This window comes from Photinus pyralis, unplaced genomic scaffold, assembly GCF_008802855.1.
Source record: "Photinus pyralis isolate 1611_PpyrPB1 unplaced genomic scaffold, Ppyr1.3 Ppyr1.4_LG1, whole genome shotgun sequence".
Lineage (NCBI taxonomy): Eukaryota > Metazoa > Arthropoda > Insecta > Coleoptera > Lampyridae > Photinus > Photinus pyralis.
The window spans coordinates 20,421,048-20,441,571 of record NW_022170249.1 but is presented as its reverse complement, the minus strand read 5'-3'; the positions used below and the strand labels follow the sequence as shown (position 1 = coordinate 20,441,571).

At 35.7% G+C, this 20,524-nt stretch overlaps 2 protein-coding genes across 3 annotated transcripts; both read right to left on the bottom strand.

Annotated features, from left to right (window-relative positions):
• Window positions 1-2,917: 2,917 nt before the first annotated feature.
• LOC116182404 lies at window positions 2,918-3,987 on the bottom strand. The gene is made up of 2 exons (XM_031502965.1): window positions 3,882-3,987; window positions 2,918-3,825 (listed from the first exon to the last, which is right to left on the bottom strand). Exons 1-2 carry the CDS (start codon window positions 3,922-3,924, stop codon window positions 2,918-2,920), a joined length of 951 nt encoding a protein of 316 aa, XP_031358825.1. The 5' UTR covers window positions 3,925-3,987.
• An 8,787-nt stretch (window positions 3,988-12,774) lies between these two features.
• LOC116181054 (trypsin-like) lies at window positions 12,775-17,425 on the bottom strand. Of its 2 annotated transcripts, none has more exons than XM_031501298.1 (6): window positions 17,304-17,425; window positions 17,156-17,250; window positions 13,526-13,768; window positions 13,358-13,477; window positions 13,171-13,302; window positions 12,775-13,129 (listed from the first exon to the last, which is right to left on the bottom strand). In XM_031501298.1, exons 1-6 carry the CDS (start codon window positions 17,350-17,352, stop codon window positions 13,079-13,081), a joined length of 690 nt encoding a protein of 229 aa, XP_031357158.1. In that variant the 5' UTR covers window positions 17,353-17,425; the 3' UTR covers window positions 12,775-13,078. The 2 variants fall into 2 exon arrangements, with proteins under 2 accessions (XP_031357158.1, XP_031357148.1); XM_031501288.1 differs by having other exon boundaries at window positions 12,775-13,118.
• Window positions 17,426-20,524: the final 3,099 nt, after the last annotated feature.

Below are 20,524 nucleotides of genomic sequence, written 5' to 3'. Positions count from 1 at the left end.
GTTCGTCAGAAATAGTGCCAAAAATACAGAGCTAGAGCTAAAGACCTAGTGCCACCCTCCAATAGTATGGGGGAATTTTCACCTAGCACCACCATTGTGATTTTTCGAGTAAACTGTTGAGGTTCTGCGTTCTGCTGACCTGACCTCATCTACCACTTTAAATATTTAAACAATGCTTGCGGCAAATACCATTTTAACTTCATCGGATCTAGAGGTAGCTAACGCCACTTCCTATAGCAGAGGGGCGGCTGGCATTTGTTCCCCAGAATTACCTGTTTTTTGGAGTAAAATTTTGACGTTTTTTCTTCCGCTGTCCTAGCGTTAATATACAATCACCAAAAAACCCATACAGTGTGTCCCAGATCGGGTGGGATTGCATGCTCGTTGAAAAGAGAATTAAAAAATCTATCAAATAATCTAAAAATCCAATATGGCGCCTATTTAACTTTAGGAAGTTGATAAATGTTCCTCAAAGGTTGCCATCTTGAATTTTGTTTTGACATCAATTCTAAATTAGGTGTATCAAAGACAGTAACTTTTATATAAAACTTTTTTTTATATCTCTTACTTTCGATGATATAAGACATTAAAGGAAATGACCAATTTTAGTCTTTTTGAATTTACGTCGAACCTACTCGACATTTTGAATTCCCACAAGGAAAGTTTAAATAAGCATCTAAAACTTATCTTTAACAATAAGAAAGTTACCCATGCAATCCCACCCGATCTCGGACACACTGTATATAAAACTGTTTTGGGGTTAAAGAAAACCGCCTATATTTTCTCTTAAGATTTATTATGATAACGCGAACATTTGCTTGCGTTGACTAACAAACACAGAATGAATCCAGAATACAATATGAGTAATGCCTTAAAACTAATTGTGCGCTAATTATTTGAAGGAATGTGGTCCGGCCAAGGTTAATTATCTGCCCTAGACCGGTCCTTTTGTTATAACTTATAATCTAGATAAACCGTACAAATTAATATTAGATAAACTGTACAAAGTATTTCAAACATGTGCAGGGGTGTCCAACAAAAACAATAAAACAAACGTCGATGTTTCAAAATAAATACTAATGGCTGAAAACAACTACCAGTAACGAAAACATAAAAAATACATATACTTTTTTAATAAATAATAACTAAAGCTAAAGAGTATAGAACAATAATACCGATGAGAAAAGCGTTGATGCAAATATCGACCCCCTCTTTGTTGCCAAATCATTAAATTCCTCCCACTTATCGTTGTGACGATACAGTAGGCAATAAAGTGACCGGCTAAATTAATGTTAACGGTCGACCCTCCTGTAAAGCCTATACATCCACGTAATATATATTTTTTGTCTGATACGGCTATGTGCTGTAACATAAGTTCCCCGTTTTTGCTCTCGATGTTTAAAGGTTCCAAAAGTAAAAATTTTTTTGTGAGATTTTTGCAATGGCATTTCGTGTCAAACAGTTTTTGCAATAATAATTCTTTTCGGCAATGTACTGTTAGACTTTTTTCTAAATCGTGTATGTTTTGTAAAACTAAACCTATTGAATAAACATCATGGTTTTGTATATCTTCACAATGTTGGGGATTGGGCGCCAGCTCTGCAGTTTGTGGCGCTACGTGTAAAGACCACAACGCAGCGCTTGCTTTTGGTAGGTAGTAATCGAACACAATGGTGGTGCTAGCGTTAACATAGCACCCCCCGAAAGTCAAGGGCTTTTTTTGCAAAATCTATAATGCCGCGAGCTGAACTCAAAGTGGCGCTAACTATAGAGATTCTAGCGCAATCTGTTATCAGTATCTGAATTACTGAGTTCAGACTAAAGTATTTCTTTAATTAATTTTGTGTCTCATCGACTTGGAAAAAGATTTGTAATATCAAAACTAACTAGAAAACTTTTATCTGGGAAGTGAATGTCTTAAGTCTAAGAAATTTTTAATAGGAAATTGGGATTTGAAATTTGTAATGTCTTTGAATATCTTGTTAAGAAAATTAGCTAACTTATAGGTAGGTGAGGACACTTGAGAGACGACTGGTCTGAGTGGAATGTTAATAAAATTGTTAGATTCATCTTTAATTTTATGTAATTTAGGTAAACAATATAATAGAGGTGTTCTAGGATTCTTTAATATTAATTTTGAAGGGTTAATATATTTCGCGAGTGTACTTTGACATTATTTTATAACATTTCTTACACTTTTTTGATAATTGGTTGTTGGATTTTTGTTTAGCGAAGAATAGTTTTGAATTTGGAAAAATTTTGTTACACTAGTGATGTAATCATTAATTGATACGATTATATTACTTTCCTCTATCTGCAGTCAATAGAGTTAGGTAAGACACTTTTTATCTTTAAATTTATTAATTGTTTTGTCTAATAGTTTTGAAATTCTTTGAATGATATAGTCTCTATTAAGAGTCTTCTTTACCCAAGCGCAACTTTTTTACATTATAGTATATAGACGATTATAGTTGCAAGAGACAAGATGGTATTTTTGCTTTGTCAACCCCTTTCTTGGTCGTTAGTTAGTTTCCGCCGACACTGTGCAGCGGCGCCACTTGTTCAGAGCTGGGATGATTACTCAAAAAAAGTATTCGAATACTGATTACAATTACTTGCCAAAAAAGTATTTGATTACAGTAATTGATTACTTTACATAATTTGTGTTTGATTACTAATTACAATTGTAATCGATTACTTTGTTTTTGTAATCACAATTACTTTTCTTTTCTGACGCCGGGATCATATCTTGATTAGGATTATTCTTTATCAATAGAAATAGTTTATATTACAACAAAGCACAAATGCAACTTCAAGCATAGATTTTGATGAAAATCAAATCGGCGTGCGGCTTCGGCGGCGAACTTATAGGAAAATATAGATTACGATATACATACAATAAAAGAATATTTAGAATTTATTGGTAGGTATAATTCGCTTTTAATAACACAAGCATTTCAAAATTGTCATCAGACAGCGCATTACGGCGAGGGCTATTTACAATTGAAGCGAAGGAGAACATTCTCTCAACGGCAGCAGAAGAAGGTAAGCATGTATTAAATTTTAAAGATAATTTTTTTAGCAGTGGATAATCATTCAGCATTTCAAAATTTTTTCTCTTATCATCCAGATATTTAATCAACTCTAATTCAAGTTTATGATTATTTTTTACTTTGGTTGATACAGTTTCCTCATTCTCATTGTTGTCGTTAAAATCAAAAAAGTTGTCATCGACTTCTAATGGTGCCAATGGTGGAGATGATTTTTCGTCGAAGTCGTCACGACATGATAATTCTCTGCTTCCAGTTTTCACTATATCGTGTTTAATATTTTCTATAGTGCAATTGGAGCTGGAAATACATTGAAACCACCTTAACTTAAATTGTGGGCACAAGACTGCTGCGAAAACGGCATCTCTCTCATGTAATGTTAAAATGCTTAAAAATCGTTTATTAATTCCTTTTAGAATTGCTTCTAGCAGTACTTGTCCGCCGTAACTAAAGTTTTCTACAGTCAGTTTTTCCAGCTTATTTTTTAACGAAATGATGCTTGGCAGTAGGTAACCATAGTAGTTCATATTTTGACCTTGAAGGAAATCAAGTGTAGCCGCTAATGGAGACATAACCATTACATATTCTTCAAGATATTGCACTTCCGTTTCTTTGAAACCAACAAGATCCAGTCGTTGAAAAAGTGTTGGAAGTTTGTGTTTTTCCTTCAAAATCTGACTAATGGAATCAAAATAAGAATTCCATCGAGTTTGGCCAGGATAACTGAGAGTGTGGTTCAACACTTCCAAAATTATTTCACTCGATTTTGGTTTTCCTGAAAATTACATAGATGCCGATTGCTGATATCAATATATTATATCGATTACTTACCCGCTTTTTTCCACAATTTGGAGCACTTATCGAAGGCATGCATGTGTCTCGTTCTGATGGCGGCATTTTTTGAAATTGCATTTTGGCAATCCGTTGTAGCAATGAGATTGCATGTGTGCGATGCGCATCGTTTATGATTTGGAAGTACATTCTTTAAACTTAGTAAGTCTCCTCTTAAACTCGTGGTTTCATACTCAACGTCTTCATCATTGGATAAAATCTCTGTTTCCTCATCTGCCTGATTTTTTTCTCTAATTGCTCCTTCTGGCGCATCCTCATCTTCTTCCAGTGAGCAAAACTGCCTGAATGCCTTCACAAAATTACTGGCATTGTCAGTGACCGTTGCAGTTATTTTTGTGACAGCTAAACCGTATTTTAAGTTTATGTTTTGCAAATGGTCTGCGATATTTGCAAAATCGTGGGTTCCGACGATTCTTTTGCATGCTAATGCAGCCGATCCTCTTGAAAAGTCTGAATTTATCCAGTGCACGGTAACTCCCATAAAACTTCTCCTTTTAGCTGACCAAATATCAGCTGTTGTACATACATGGTCAACTGTCTTCAACTTTTCAATGATTTTGTTGCATTCTGTGTGATAAAGCTCGGAAATCTTCTTTATAGCAGCTTTATAGCTCTATTATGCTGTTCACGTTCAGATGAAGATTTATTTTTCGCTTCCTTGTGTTCCTTGTATCGCCGAAAATCGTTAGGATGGATACGGTCAAGATGTTTTAAAAAGTTGGTTGATGTAGAATGGAACCCTTTTATAATTTTTGTCTTTGGAAGACAAATTTGGCAAATTGCTTCAACACATTTGCTATTAGAAGGACCACGTACTTTAAAAAATGTGCCATCAAGAATTGTAGCAGTGGGGTAGGTCTTATCACTATGAGTTGGACTAGTGGGAGTAGTAACAGTGGTCGACTCTTGTTCTGTGTTTAGTGTTAAGGGGGGATTCGTTGACCTACTGGAAGCACTAGTGTTGGCAATACGATTATTTTTTGACGAGTGTGGCATTGGGTAGTCTGAAATCTTCCTTTTTCTTTTTTGTCTGTGTTCTAGCGTCTCTGGTATATAGTATTCTGGGTCATCATCGGAAATATCTTCATAGGGGTCTTCAGCAAAATACATATCATCGACAACATTTTCTGCTCCTAAAATACACACATAATTAAATGTTTGTTATCCCAGTTCTTCCGACAAGACAATTACTCCACAATGTCGTTGTCAGATAAATCTGGGCGCTATTCGTAAACGATTCTCCCAGCTACCCATAAATACCCTTCCACAGGAAAAGTAATATCGAAATTACCTAAATTATCTTAATCACAAAACAACGGGTAGACAATCAATATATTATTTAAAAGTAAAGATTAAAAAAAAACAGCCCTTACATATGCGAAATTATTAAAGCAGAACGTCCAATATTAATATGAAAAAATTATCGAACATGGAACACATTGACTTTGACGTCATAGTTTACTGATTAAGTTTCCCGCCACCCGTGCATTCGGTTTTTAATTTTTTATACACGTTAACGTGCATATAGACATTCCTTACCTTGCATTTCAATTATGCTCTCAATTGTTTTTTGAAAACTCTTCGTCTCTCGTACACACACTACACAACTTACAAGTCAGAAAAAGAAAGAATCACACCTTTTGCAACAACTCACAATTTTGAACTGAAACAAGACGACTTAAAAATAACAGTTCATTCAGGTGATGAGTAATCAACCTGCACTCTGTAGTAAGAATGAATAGGAACCTTTGTCATCATAATATAAATAAAGTATTCATTTTGTATTCATGGTTACAAAAAGTAACCACGAATACAAAAGTAATCATGATTACTTTTGTAATCATGAATACATTATGATTATTTTACGATTACTTTTGACTAAAAGTAGTCAGATTACAATCACGATTACAGTATTGAAAAAGTATTCGATTACAGATTACTGATTACACCAAAAGTAATCAAATACTGTATTCGAATACAATTGTATTCGAATACTTCCCAGCTCTGCACTTGTTACACTGAAATTGTTGGTTTACCGCCCGCCAAGATACAGACTTTATTTACAAAAAATATGATTTCATTTTTTGGGGTAATGTTTAGAAGGAACTTATCTAAAAAACCGTCGGTTTACTTTTTCCATAAATCGTCTTGATCGCGAGTAAAAAAATGAAACAGATTAGCGCAATAATCGGCGCAAAACAGCTAATCTTTAAACAATCGATATTCAGTTGCTATACACTTTCTTAAAAAAATAGTCCGAACATTTTGTAGATAAAGGTCTAAATTTATAAAATAGTTCTTTAAAAAAATTTTTTTTTGAAAAACAACTAGAGTTTTTATGGCGGGCGCTCTTGTGGAAATTTACATTGGGTGCAGTGGGTACAGAAGACTCTTAACAGCAGGAATTTTATCTAGAGCGGATTGTACAGATACAGTTAACTGTTTATTATGATGGTGTGATTAAAATTTGATTTTAAATTTTGGCCTAACATATCTGTTTCAGATTTAGCAAATTAACTATTCTTTTATGAAACGTGTAACAAGAGTTGTCATTAACGTTAAGGTTGAAGTTTCTGTTATTATTTTTTTAAGGATATTGATTTTTTTATTTAACTTGTAGAATAAATTATACCAGTCTTCTATTTATATCACTGCGACTGCGACAAATCTGAAAGAGGTACCCACCTATAAAAAGTATCGCTACAAAATTACCTACATTTGAGCCTGGTAGCAATAAGGCATAAACACCTAACTGATTGGAAGTTTAAAAAACGTAACGTAGCAGCACTTTCCATTGCAGAGTTTTCATCATGGGGATTGAAATCGTGAACAACTTTAAAAGAAATAAATTGTTTGTGAGTGTAAATTTAAGAGGGCATACCTTACCTTCAAACGTTCAGGCGTTGCATCTTGCGTAGCAGGTTCTGTAACAGAATGCATCAACAAAATGAAGCACAGTTATAGTTACCACTATACTTACCCGCACATAAATAATCATGTTAGTTGTTTTGTAGTTCCAGCATTTGTTATTTCGCTTGCGCATATCGCCTGCTTTATCGCGTTTTCTCTCTCTTTCTAACTATAGCCGCTTTCGTATATCGTTGTTCTTGTTATCAGCTGCAAAATTTATTTCCTTTTTAACCTATGCGGCATAACGGGTGCCATAACTTTTAGGTTTAAACTCGTGATACGTCACATAAAAGGTTATGGTCGATGTTAACTTTACACGTTATTTCATTATTTGTGAATAGCCTGCACAGGATAGAATAGGAATAACGTTTATGATACATCATAGGGCTGATTATGCGCTCGATCGACGTTATCTATGAGACTGGTTCGAACTGTACGAGTGTGAGCACCGCAGCGTACCTTTTGACTATTTATTAATTAACTTTAATAAGGGTTATTTATTATACACGACGATAAAGGGATATTTTAACCATTGAGTGAATTAACTTTCACGATATGGTTAGTTTCCCTTTATCGTCGTGTATAATACAAAACTTTTAAAGCTTCTGAATTTAATTAAGAGACGTCAAAAATAGCAAGCTTAGGTTCTGCCGTCGTGATCGTTTCTATAGAAACAGAATTGTCATACGTTCTGCACGTCAGTTTATATCGTGCATTTGAAATAACAATGACAGATGTCATTAGAAGGCACACTCATCTGTTTCACTTTCTCTACCCTTACGGTTAAAGTGATCACTTTATCTATCCTTACGGTTAAAGGACGGCTTAGCCTACACATTCAAATATATTAAAATATCATTTTTAACATATATGCTATATTATTATTTATTATTATTTATTTACAACTGTACAGGTTTTACTTAATTACATTAACAGTAAGTACATGTCACCAACATAACTAATATTTACATTAAAATTGTTAAATCTCCATACACAACTTTACACAATATTTCTCCTTCACACCATATACACTCAAAACGGTCTAAATTTTTGCAACCCAGGAACCAACCATACTGGCTTCTTAGCCTGCTTGTTACTCTATCAACAAAATCGGTCTTATGATCAGTTGCGGATCTTCCTCGCATCACGTTTATCGCTGTCCTATAGATAGTGCTTTTTGTCATACTTATCAAATAATTAGCCAACTGGTATTTCGGTGTCTTTTATGGCAGGCCGCTGTATAGTTCTTGTAACCCAACTTTAGTTTTCGATAGTATAAGATATAAGTGTATAATCAAGTCTTTAAAGCACGCGCAACGAGTTTAATGGCACGACGCGAAGCGGAGTGCCTTGAACGTTGCAAATGCTTTAAAGACCAATTATACACGTGTATCTTGTAGTATTTTTTATTATACCTGCAGTATAATTTAAAAATAGGAAATACAATGAAATCATATTGACGTTATACTCGAATACATGTCTAATTAAGTGGGTTGGGTGTTCGTAATTTCACGATTGCCATGGAAATGTCACTTGACGTTTGCTTATAAAAATCATCCTCTTTGTGAATAAAACGATTTCCGTTGAAAAAGATAATACACCGTCCATTAAATCGCTTGTTGTAAAATCTAAACAAACGTTGGTACGTGTAAAATCCAACTCCAGTAAAGCCTATTATACAGAATATGAAAAAGTTGTTTCCATGGATGAATAGGAAGTTACTTACGAATAAAGTCTTAAATATGAAGGAAATGTCAAAGGTATTTAAAACTTCTATCTTTTGGTGCATTCATTCAAAACTTCAAACAATGCTGCGATTAAAAAGTGGAACAGATTTGGAAGCATACACTAAATTACGCGCGTTTGTGAAAGCTTCAACCAAAGGATAGGTACAAGCCAAAGAAATGTTCTGCATTCACAGAAAGCGACCTAAGAGGATTTTTTATTTCGCCCAGATGACAGTTTCAAAAGTCATACTTGAAGTATCGTTACTTAGCAGCTTTAAAGCACGTGTTTTAAAGGCCTTTTTTCGCACGCATTTGAGTGTTTAAAACGGAGATTGTGATGCAGGTATAATAAAAAACTAATTAAACAAGTTCTACATACATGTCCAAACAGCATTTATCCTACTTTACCATTCCCAAAAATTGGAACATAGTTTTACGACCCAATTACACAGAACATGTGCGAATTGTGATGAAAGGGTTATCTGTGGGTATAATAACAGAGTGAAGTTAGTTAAGTTATAATCCACGGGGTGTTCTTGTATACGATTTCACATACGTACTAATTTTGCAGAAATGATAGCCATCTATTGCAAAGCATTTCAAATTCCTGTAATATTTTACGCATGAGGGTTCGCGGAACGTATACGCAGCGCATAAAGCTTCCAAGTAGAACCGCAATAATAAAAGCAACTATGGCACGTACGTGTCTGTTTCTTCTACATTTAACCCCTACGAAACGCTTGTTCTTCGGTCTATTCCGCGTAACTCAATTTAGCGAACTAACCCTCGTCTTTATAACCCCTACTTCAATTTTGTGACCTGTAAAAAACGCAATAAACTAAAATAATCTATCAGACAGCTTTCGGGGCGAAATGTTCTTTGTATGTTAATATCACGACCTCCAAAATAGATTTGTTCTGAAGGCTCAGAAGATAAAAAATGCGAAGTGCGATATTAAAATTCCGCTTAAGCAACTGCTCTTTATGATGTTACTATATTTTTTCCTCAGATACTCCATTAATTTTATATTCATGATCTCACTGTGGTTCCTTCGAAATGCGCTCGATTTCTTGTTAAATATTCTGGCTGATAACTTCACACGGGGTCAAATAGTGTTTAGATTATAATCAAATGGTTAACTTTCACTAAATCAGTAATCGGTTCTAATACACATTTACAAGTGAGTGACATACAAACTTTATTAGTGTTGAAAACACTTATAGGATGCTAGTTTCGAAGTTCTATGTGATGTTAAGATAAAACGCTCAGATGTTAGCAGGCGGAATACACAAGAGTGGGGAATGGCGAGCAACTGCAGTGTCCGAAAGTGAATTACTAGTGGTTTGCCATTGGACAGGTTGGGACGTCAAATGACTCAGCAAGACAATTAATGGTTTCAATTTATGCGCCTAAACGTGGATCAATTTGCGGAACTGCTGAACGCCAAAAATTGCCGCAACTGATGAGTATCTTTCAGTACTGGAATTTTAGTGAGCCTTAATTCCGAGAAAACCATATTAATCATACGTTGGAATACCGAGGGGGAATTACGGAGTCCGAACGGCATGCGCAAATACTCGTTGGGTCGTCGACTCCTAAGTTTAAGAGGGTCCCATCGACATTCGTATCCGGTACCTTACGCGTAATTTTGTCGTTTATTTCGCAAGAGAAATTTATTGAATCTACTTTTTTTATATACATGACATCTGGCAATTCTATAAGATTTTTTCCCGATAAGAATGTCGAAGTTTGTAATTTTAGTAGGCGCAATTAAAAATTAATTTCCTTGGATATTTTGTCTATTTGTATTGTCGCGCGAGTGGATTGACTGGGATAAATTTATCGGATAAAAATGTAGATAATTTGGTGGAATTTCGATTCAGTGTGCGTTAACTCTTGTGAAATTAAGGAATATTTGTTCCCCAGATCAACGTACGCCATTATTTGGAGGGAGGGGAGGGGGCGTGATTTACGGTCACTTCTTTGAAGAACGGTTACTTTTAATTAACGTTATATTAATATATATTAATTATATATAATATATATAATTATTAAATATATTAATTCCCACAACTAACGAAGTGACATCAGATATCTTAAAAGTATGTAAGATGTTCGCCGAACACTTCAGTAGTTCACAACCGCGACCTAATAGCCTAAAGGGCACAACGTCCAAACAACACAACCCTGTCAGCATGTTTTTTGATCCGGTATTGGCTAAGGATATATATAATGTTATCACGTCTTTGCCCAATAAGAATTCTTCAGGAGACGATGGAATCACCATCATGGTCTGTAAAGCAACTGCGCATAAGATATCAACTCGATTAGCTGAACTGATAAACGCTTCATTCGTCCAGGGTAAATTTCCTGATTCATTAAAGTTGGCTTTGATAACACCGATATTAAAAAAAGGCGATCCAAAAATAATAAAAAATTACAGACCTATTTCTATCCTAAGCGTCTTCTCAAGGATAAAAGAGAAGATTTTTGTTGCTAAGCTGTGGCCCTTTTTGGACAAACATAAAATCGTCACTGATCGCCAGTACGGTTTTCGCCCAGGTTGTTCCACCGCTACAGCAAATTTCGAGTACATCCAGCATTTATTCGACGAACTTGATGAAAAAAGAGTAGTTGTATCCGTGCAGTTCGATTTATCAAGTGCGTTTGACAGCGTCGATTGTCACATGGTATGCGACAAATTAGAAGCTTATGGCATCAGAGGAAACATTAACTCATGGATATCATCGTATCTCCAACATAGGAAGCTGCGAGTTAAAATACACAGAAACCTGTCGGACATCTACAACACAGACATGGGTACCCCTCAGGGTAGCGTACTTGGTCCTATAATATTTCTTCTCATCATTAATGATCTCCCAGAATACATTCAAGACGCAAAAATTTTCATGTACGCTGATGACACCACCGTTGCAGTTAGTGGACACAACGCAAATGAAGTTTCCATCAAAGTAAACAAAGTTTTACAACAATTTGACATACAAATGGGTTGACCATTAATTACTGTAAAACCGTATTCACAGAAATTCACTCTGTCTACACCGCACCAAGTACTTTTTCCTTTAAGATGAAGGGTAATAATATTCCTAGGGTCAACAATGCTAAATTTTTAGGCATTGTCATTGATCCTAATTTGTCCTGGATCGATCATGTCTCTAATGTCTGTGCAAAACTCAACCAAGCCTTAATTTTTTGATTTTGTGAAGACCACCTCGTAAATGTATTGTTTGTGACGATGTATTACAATGTGAAATTGTTTTTTACTAAATAAACATTATTATTATTATTATTATTATTATTATTATTATCTTCCGGTATCTTCCTTGATGGGTATTATTATTGGGAGTTATTCGCAGACTTTGTCAATTCGAATAATCTCCTTTATGAACAGATCATTCCAGCGTTTTCCTAAATAAGTAACAGATCGACAGTATGACTGTTTGTTGCATTCTACCTATAATTGATTTGTCGATGTTTAGTTCTTGTATGTGTTTAGACATGGATTTGGGTATTATTCCTGTGGTTGACATAATTATTGGGTGGATTTGAACTTTCTCTACTTTCCAGAGTTCTTTTATTTCTACCTTTAGATCTTGATATTTTCTTATTTTTTCATTGTATGTTTTTGTTATATTATTAGTGTTTACTACTGCGTAGTCTACAAGATGAACAGTTTTATTATTATTATTATTATTTTAGAGCTTCTAGCCCGTTTACTCTGTTGCAGTTTCCATAATTATTTTTAAATTTGGGGCATGCATTGCGGACATGGCTTTGCTTATTCAACTGAAGAATTTTTGTCAATTTACAAAATGTCTGTCATGACCTTGGAACCGCGATAATCGTCTGCTATTGTTATTTTTATATTTAATTAAATATATAGCTTGAACTTATCAAACGACAGCCTTTATAAAATAGTCAGTTAATGAAATTTTCATACTTGGTGCGCCTGACTCTAGGGCCTCACTCGCCGGGCTTAGCGAGACCTCATCTCATAGGTGGGGGCAACATTTCAGATTTTGTAATTTACATACAGGTTGCTTGTCACTGGCTCTTAAACTAATTTCGAGTTCGGAAACAATTTGAAAGACGTTTGCATTTGCATATCAGCACTTTAAATTGTTTACGAATGTACGATGGCCTAAAAAGTTAAACTGGCAACTAATATATGACTATAATAATACCAGACAAATTAAAATGACCATCCATCCATATAACAAACAAAAAATATATATCAAATATAATAAATAATTAACCTAATGCTATTGATTACACAGTTACATTCTGTTATTCCATCACAAATTTTATTTTTTAAGGTAAAACCGTACCACTATACTCTTTGATTGCCTTACTTTATCCAAGAAATTGTCATTAAACAAACGCAACCTAGCGATAAGGAACCGATTCGAACCGCAGCGGTACCCGTGAGTGCAATCCAATCGAGATATTTAGACACATCGGTATATACACCTGTAAGACCTCGACGTCCACATCCAAGTCCCCAAGATACAACGCCTACTAACTGACCGTTGCAGACCAAAGGTCCTCCCGAATCGCCCTGAGGTACAACTAATTTTAACTAGGTATAATTCAATTAAGTGACAATTTACGTTGCACGAATCGGCATCACCGTTGACACTTCCCGCGCATAACATTCCGTAGCGAATGGCGACGTATTCCATACCTACATTACAATTTAGTATTTCCACGTAGGCAAACTGTAGCGCATTCATTCCAGTGGTCTAAAATATGTAAAACTCACCAAGTGACTTAGTTGAAGGTACCATTTAGACTTACAGAGTTCTCATGTGACTTTCCCCAACCAGAAATGATGCACTCTGTATGGAGCGCAGGCAACGATTTCGTTAAAGGTATTGGGCGTACCAAGTCATTCCACGGCTGGAAACCACGTGTTATCTGTAAAGCTTGGTCGTAAAAAAGCAAGATGTCATTATGTATTGTCACCGCCATAATGCAGATGTCATTCTGCAACGTCCTCCAGTTGTAGTTTGGGTGGGCAGTTATCTTAAACACGTTGTACTTGTATGCTGCGCCATTTTGTTTGAGATGTCCTACAAGTACGTTTAAGTCGGTCGTCCTAAGACTAGCCCCAGTCTCGGAGAAGGAGCAGTGTGCTGCTGTTAAAATTCTTTGCGAATCTATGATTGAGCCTCCGCATATATGTTGATTTTTATATGTGATAGATACCTAAAAGTATAAATCATTCACTGAAACGAGTTGCACATGCCATTTGGGCTTGTTAATGCACCGGCTTTTTAAAAAAGGTCAGGTTTCACGAAATTTGTTTCTGTTTAACTTTAAAGCAATAAACCACGTGAAGTGTTGGATCTACGTCCGTCTGGTTTATTAAAAGCATTTACAACTGGGATAGATGAGGAGTTCGCAACAAATGTTACGTTCAAAGTGCAACCCTTTTGCTTTGTTGCTGTTTTAATTCCCCTTTTTGTTCTCGATTTCAAGACTCACTGGAATTTAATCGAGACTATAGTTGACACGGAACGCGTACAATTTGCCAACGCGTGTGGGGGTCAAAGAAAATTGCGAAAATATGGCGGAAGGCGGTTCGATTACGTTAAGTAATTAACAATTTATTTATTTATTATCCCTCTCTTGTTCAGGGCTCTCAACGGGCTTATGCCCAATTACAGAGTGACCCGCAATTCCGAGGACTATTAAATAGGCCAGTGGTGGATACGAATGGCAACTTTTCAAAATGTCCACCGCGATTTGATAGATCAAAGGACGGCGACGTAAATGATTTGTTTGACTCCGTGGAAATAAACAAAGATTACGTATGCGTTTCGGACGAACATGCTTTTAGATGGATTTGCGACTAAGCGGTTCCAAGGGGTACGAACAACCCTAAACGACTGGAAAAGTGTTATAACGCGCAAGCTTAGAATGCAGGGCACTATAAAATACCATGTGCACTTTGAAATCAACACACGCCGCTGATCGGCCAGCTAGCTCCGTTAGCCAAATAGTTAACAGCGTAGAGAGATATGCTCTTACTCAGGGTAGTAGGTAAGCGAATTAAAAACTTTGATAACAAATTATTATAAAAGGTTCCAAGTAAATCTCCGCCACTAATACTTACTGGTGCTTCGATTCAAGTCTTTCGGGCGCCACCTAATACCGATAACAATTTTATCTGCAGCCACCGGAATTAGGAAAGGCAGCTTCAGTATAAAAAGAGTCAACAATTGACCCACAAGAAAAATTATTGTTTATTAACCAAAGAGTATGCAAAATACAAAAAAATTAAATCTTCCCATGAACTATTAACACAAAAATGAACCCACCAACAACCCCTGAAGTTATGTGACACCTCGTACCGCTAAGCAACGACAAGTATAATTAATAGAAATTAAAATTGAAATGATGTACTATAATCGGTAGCTTGAGGTGTTGAAGTTAATCGTAGTAACGAGCTCTTTACCTTACAAGTGATTACTTCTCTAGAGTAATTCGTACTTGATAGTTAAACAGTCCTAAAGATCAAGCATACTAATTACACGTAAAAATTTCCACATACATATGTGGGTCAAATAAACTGTTCATAGATATTTAGGTCTTAACAGCAAAAACGAAAAAAAAAGGTTGAAGGTACGTCACCGCTAACGATAAAGTGTGTCGGCAATTCCACAGGTTCCTGGTGTAACCAAAAACAACCCCTACGGAGGTAACAAAGCTTGTGCTCCAGGTATATTTCTCTCATGATCTACGTTCGGCTGCCCTTAAGATCTTAATGATTCTACGGGATGTAGTACACAAAAGAAAAGAACTGGATACGTCCAAATGGCTTCCAAAATTTACTATATGGTCGGTATTTGTTCCCCTACAATAGAAAAAAGAACATCGGTAACCTCAATTCGTGCACAAGAAAACACTTACGATTTGGAGTGCTTGAGTTTTCCGTATTAAAAGTCCATTTCGGAAAAAATTGTAACCGAACGTCCAAAAACAAATTGTCGGCACAACGGGTAATCGATTGATTAAAGATGCTTCCGTTAAATATTAAATCAATTCGACCATTGGAAAATATATCAAACACCCAAATTCGGGAATTTAGCACGACCGATTCTATTGCAGGTTGCTGGAAGACGCCACAAGTTTCCAAATTTTACCCAAGCCTAAGCTACGGATAGTTATCTTTGACGAATAGTAGAGCAGTATTTGATACATGACCATAATATAAGGTAATTTAATGGTTAACATAAAAAAAGCAAAATAAACTAAATGTCCTCTAACGACAAGAAAACAAGTTAAATCGGAGAGGCAAACACAGAAATGCAAAAGTAACTAGAAATTGGTCGCATTCAATGACTCGAGAAAATTTAGAAAATATACAGGTGGAAATTGAAATATGGACAGAAATATTAATATTATTTTACAACTGTTACAGTGCGGTCGATTTGCTGCGAACCACTTTTAGTTCCACAAGATCAGCTTCTCGCGTACATCGTGAGTTTGTTACATGAACAGGACTTAAAAACAGATGTATTCATTTGTAAAGCTCGTTCTATTATTCCGCCGTTACCAAATGACATAGTGTACGATCTTTTACATCGCAAAATTCTCAAAAAAGTTCACGCGATTAGATGAATAGTACTACGGAACTTTTAGAAAAAACGCAACTCGCGGAAAGGACTTTCGATCCTCTTGTCGATAAACCGTTATCGTTTTCAAATCCTGAAAATGCATGTATTGCAAAAATTTAGGACATTTAAAAGAAGAGTGTCATAAGCTTGCAAAACATCATCAACACGCGACAGTAATGAGGGTTTAAAACCTCTAAAATGACTGGACTAGAAATACACGCCCGAGTAGGAGATCTCGAACAACGATCGAGAATTAAAAACTTGCAGATATCGGGCATCAAAAAATCAATTCTAGCACATTTTTGATACGGCAATTGTCGAACAAATTAACTAGAGACATTCTCAGAGTTACCTACTTAACACTAATACAACCCCACATTACATATCGAATTCTCGTTTGGGGACATTCTATAGTATATCTAGCAGAATCTTCTAACTACAAAGGAGAAGAGATGGCGCACTCCTAAATGGTGGTACGAAAAAATTCGATCTCGAATATGGTCCTATTTTTTATAGCAATCATTGAATATGAGAATAACGAACACACCTACTTTTGGAAATGCCATGCGCAGAAAAGCGTGTTCTTCTTAAATACAGAAAGAGAAAATTTCATAAATTCTGACCAATTTTGTCTGGTCAAAAATGCAGTTTGAATTCAAAAAGTAGTTCAGAGTAGTTGTGTTTATTTACATTGTCAAGAGAATTGATACACTAGACATGCACCTGCGCAAACGATCTTCAAACCGCATTTGTTATTGGAAATGATATAGCGTTAAGCCGTTAACCCAAGCCGTATTCTTCAAAAATTATCGTTTGTAAAGCTATGCATATAACTGATAAGTGGATGATTTTATTCGTTTCAAGTATACCACTTCGATTACTCAATAGTCAAATAAACATTTCTTTCCGCATTGTGCTACCGACCAACTGTATTTGTTTATTTTCGAAAGAGTTGAAGTTAAAATAGTTTCACCTGAAAAGCGAATTGGCTTCTATTTGTCACAGTATTTCCTCCAACTACTCGAAGTTGCGCGTTCGCGAAAGGCGAATTTAAATCTAGCAACACAACTGAAAGAAGAGGTTTTTGGACAAAGTAAATGAATCAAACTATGTTTACTTACATGCATTAAATATAAATTGAGAGATACACACTGTGAGAGCGAAAGGCATAATTTCCAGCCTGAAAACTAGCTTTCATTATAGTTTATAGTGTACATCCAGGTGTTCCATTATCATTCCGAAGATAAGATACTAAAGGTGTAGTAGCGTGATTAATGCAAATAGTACGGTGAACTTTCCTAGTGACAATCGAAGGTGAAATATAAAACTGATAAAGGAAATTTTGCGAAATAATGTGAATACTGTATTGTGTGCATTACATTGTGCCTATTTTCTATTTAAAAGGTTTCCCAATTTTTATGAGCTTTTTTTAAGATTTTCAATACACTAATTCGATATGTTTGGGTTCTTTCAGCTCAAATCCGACGTATATTCTCTGCTAACTTCTTGTCAATTTGATTGTTCTCCACGGTGTCGATGCAATAAAACAAGGCTACAATTGTTTAATGCCGTGATGTTCTTTTCTTAATACTTAGGTATATGGATGCGAGGATGCCCAACGGACGAAAGATGTCTCTAAATCATCGCCTACATAGAAATTTGCCACTCAATCTCCTGGATCTACCAGCAATTATCAATTATCATCTGTCCTTCAACATCATTTGAGGTATTTGGAATTTTTTGAGTGTGGTCACGGAAAAACTGTCGGGAACTGATGTACTATCGTGTATTCAGCAGTTTCTAGAAATAGTGAAAGAAAAACTTGAAAGAACAAGCATCTTTCAAATTTCTGGAGCGGAAATAAAAGTGGTGGAATTACTACAAGATAAGAAAATACAGCCACTGCCTAACACCATGAAGTTGAATTTCCGATAACTGTCGAGTTTTGAGTGTAGAAATTCCATTTCCTGTCCGCATAATACTATTACACCGAGTCAGAATCAACTCAAATGTGAAATGTCCAAAAAAATGTATCCTTTTAAAACATTTTTTTAGTTTCAATTGTTTGATAAAAGTAGGTAATTTTAGTCTATGAAAATTTTTTTAACAAATAACATGTAATGGTAGTGACCTAGATGAAATAGAGATAGGCGCCGATATTTCTATATTTAAGGGTAATACGTCACAGGAAGAAAATACCGAACTAAACCAAATCAGTGGGAAATATAAGAAAGACGATTGGGTGGCCGTCGTTTTTTATGATCAGTGGTATCCAGGACAGGTGTTATCCGCCGACAGTAATAATCTACAAATAACATTCATGACTAGATCCAAAAGGAATTTTATATGGCCTGGAAAAGCAGACGTCCAGAAGATTCCACAAGATGGAGCACTTTGCCCTTTGAAAGTTCCTACCAAATTTTCTTCAGGGCTTTTTTAAGTTTGAAAACTTCCCTTCCCTTCATAAACATTTCCCCCACACTACCTTTTTTCCATAGAAAAAACAATTGTGTAGAAAATGAAAGCTGTTTCACAGTTATATATTATTTAAAGATGCTTTTTTATCATGTAAAGTAAAATTTTGTAACGATATATTCTTATTTTCACAAATAATATGCATTCATTGCATGTTCTTTTTAATATTTTCATTAAATTGGCATTCACTTCGATATTTTTTGTTCGAACTTTTTAAAATTAAAAGTATACAGGATGTTTCTACTCAAAGTGGACAACGCAATAGAGGTTATAAAACTCGTCCAATTTTTTTAGTACATTTTTTTCATTTTTGCTTTTGTTTCCGAATTATGGACCTTTTTGTGGTTATTTTAGAAAAAATCTCTACATCGCCATTATGTGTAGTCGGATTTCAAAAAATCAAGGTTTTTTGAAATCAACAGTTTAATATCTACAACTTTTGTACGAAATGGCAATCATTTTAAATTTTGGAAATTGATTAGCACAATTCAATTTCAATTTCCAAAACTGTGTGTACAGATCAAATGCCGACTCGGAATCAGATCCTTTTAACGATAGCGGATCCGAATACCGGCCCCATGAAGAAGGTTCAGAATCGACGTCTACAGTAAATAATGTAGAGGTGGTCCCGAATGCCGAAGTTAAAAGAAGTAAGCCGGTTAAGAGGGGTGAAACAATATCAAAAATTACTGATTTATTTGTTATTGCTAAAACGAGCACAAAAGGAAAAAAAGGTGTAAAATAAAAACTGTAAGTTTAAAACTGAAAAATGGCGCGACAACGTCGTTAAAAATACATTCAATTTAGACTTGTTTTATTTATAATGTATTTGCAAATATATTACACAGTATTTTGTAATGGGTTGAATTCTTTCTCAGGATCGTGGTGCAAATTCTTCTGGTGATTTCTTCGTCTGGTTCCCTTGTCGTAGCCTTATAACTTTTGGTACGTTTGCTTCCAGCTAGCTCTGGTAAAAAATGGTATAAAATAAGGAAAGAATTAAGTTCATTCCTCCCTCCCTGGTATCTCATCCAAATGTAATCAACATTTGGAAATAATACGTATTTTGAAAGTTATAATAATAATAATATATATTTGGTCTAGTTGATCACAAGATTTGGATATACAGGGTGATTCCTATAGTACCTGCCACCGTTTGGGAGCGTATAGGGGGTGCCTAGGGGAGTATTTTGATATAGGACACTTGGGGTCGGAAATCTAAAATAAGGCCGCCAGAACCAAATTTATCTTCTGGAATTTCACGCCTGTATGTAGGCAACCCAACCGACCGACGTTTCGCGCGGAGCGATGCAGAGCGAGTTAGCGCGAGGAAGCGACATGGGAGGGAAGGAGGGAAAACGACAGTCAAAAGCAATAACGTTTACAAGTGTTCAACGTGGCCACCGTTGTTCTCAATGCACTTCCTACATCTAGCCAACTATTATTATACTATTTCCATAGTGTTTATTCACTTGATACGCGTCGTTTCAGACGGGATTTCGTGGGTTTAAACAAAATTCTGATCAAGTGTCAGCCACACATCGCCGCCTGAGATCGCTCCGTGTGCACCGCCGGCCGGTTGGGTTGCCTACCTACAGGCGCGAAAATCCAGAAGGTAAATTTGGCTCTGGCACCCTTATTTTAGATTTCCGACCCCAAGTGTCCTATATCAAAATACTCCCCTACGCACCACCTACACGCTCCCAAACGGTGGCAGGTACTATAGGAATCACCCTGTATACATTCAACTATTCAATGTGTGTTTTAACTTACTGTGTTGGATCATGTCGTAGATGGAGTTCCGAATCGCTGCGAGTGTGAAACCATCAACATCACTAACGGATTGCCTTTCCTTGTTTTTATGGAC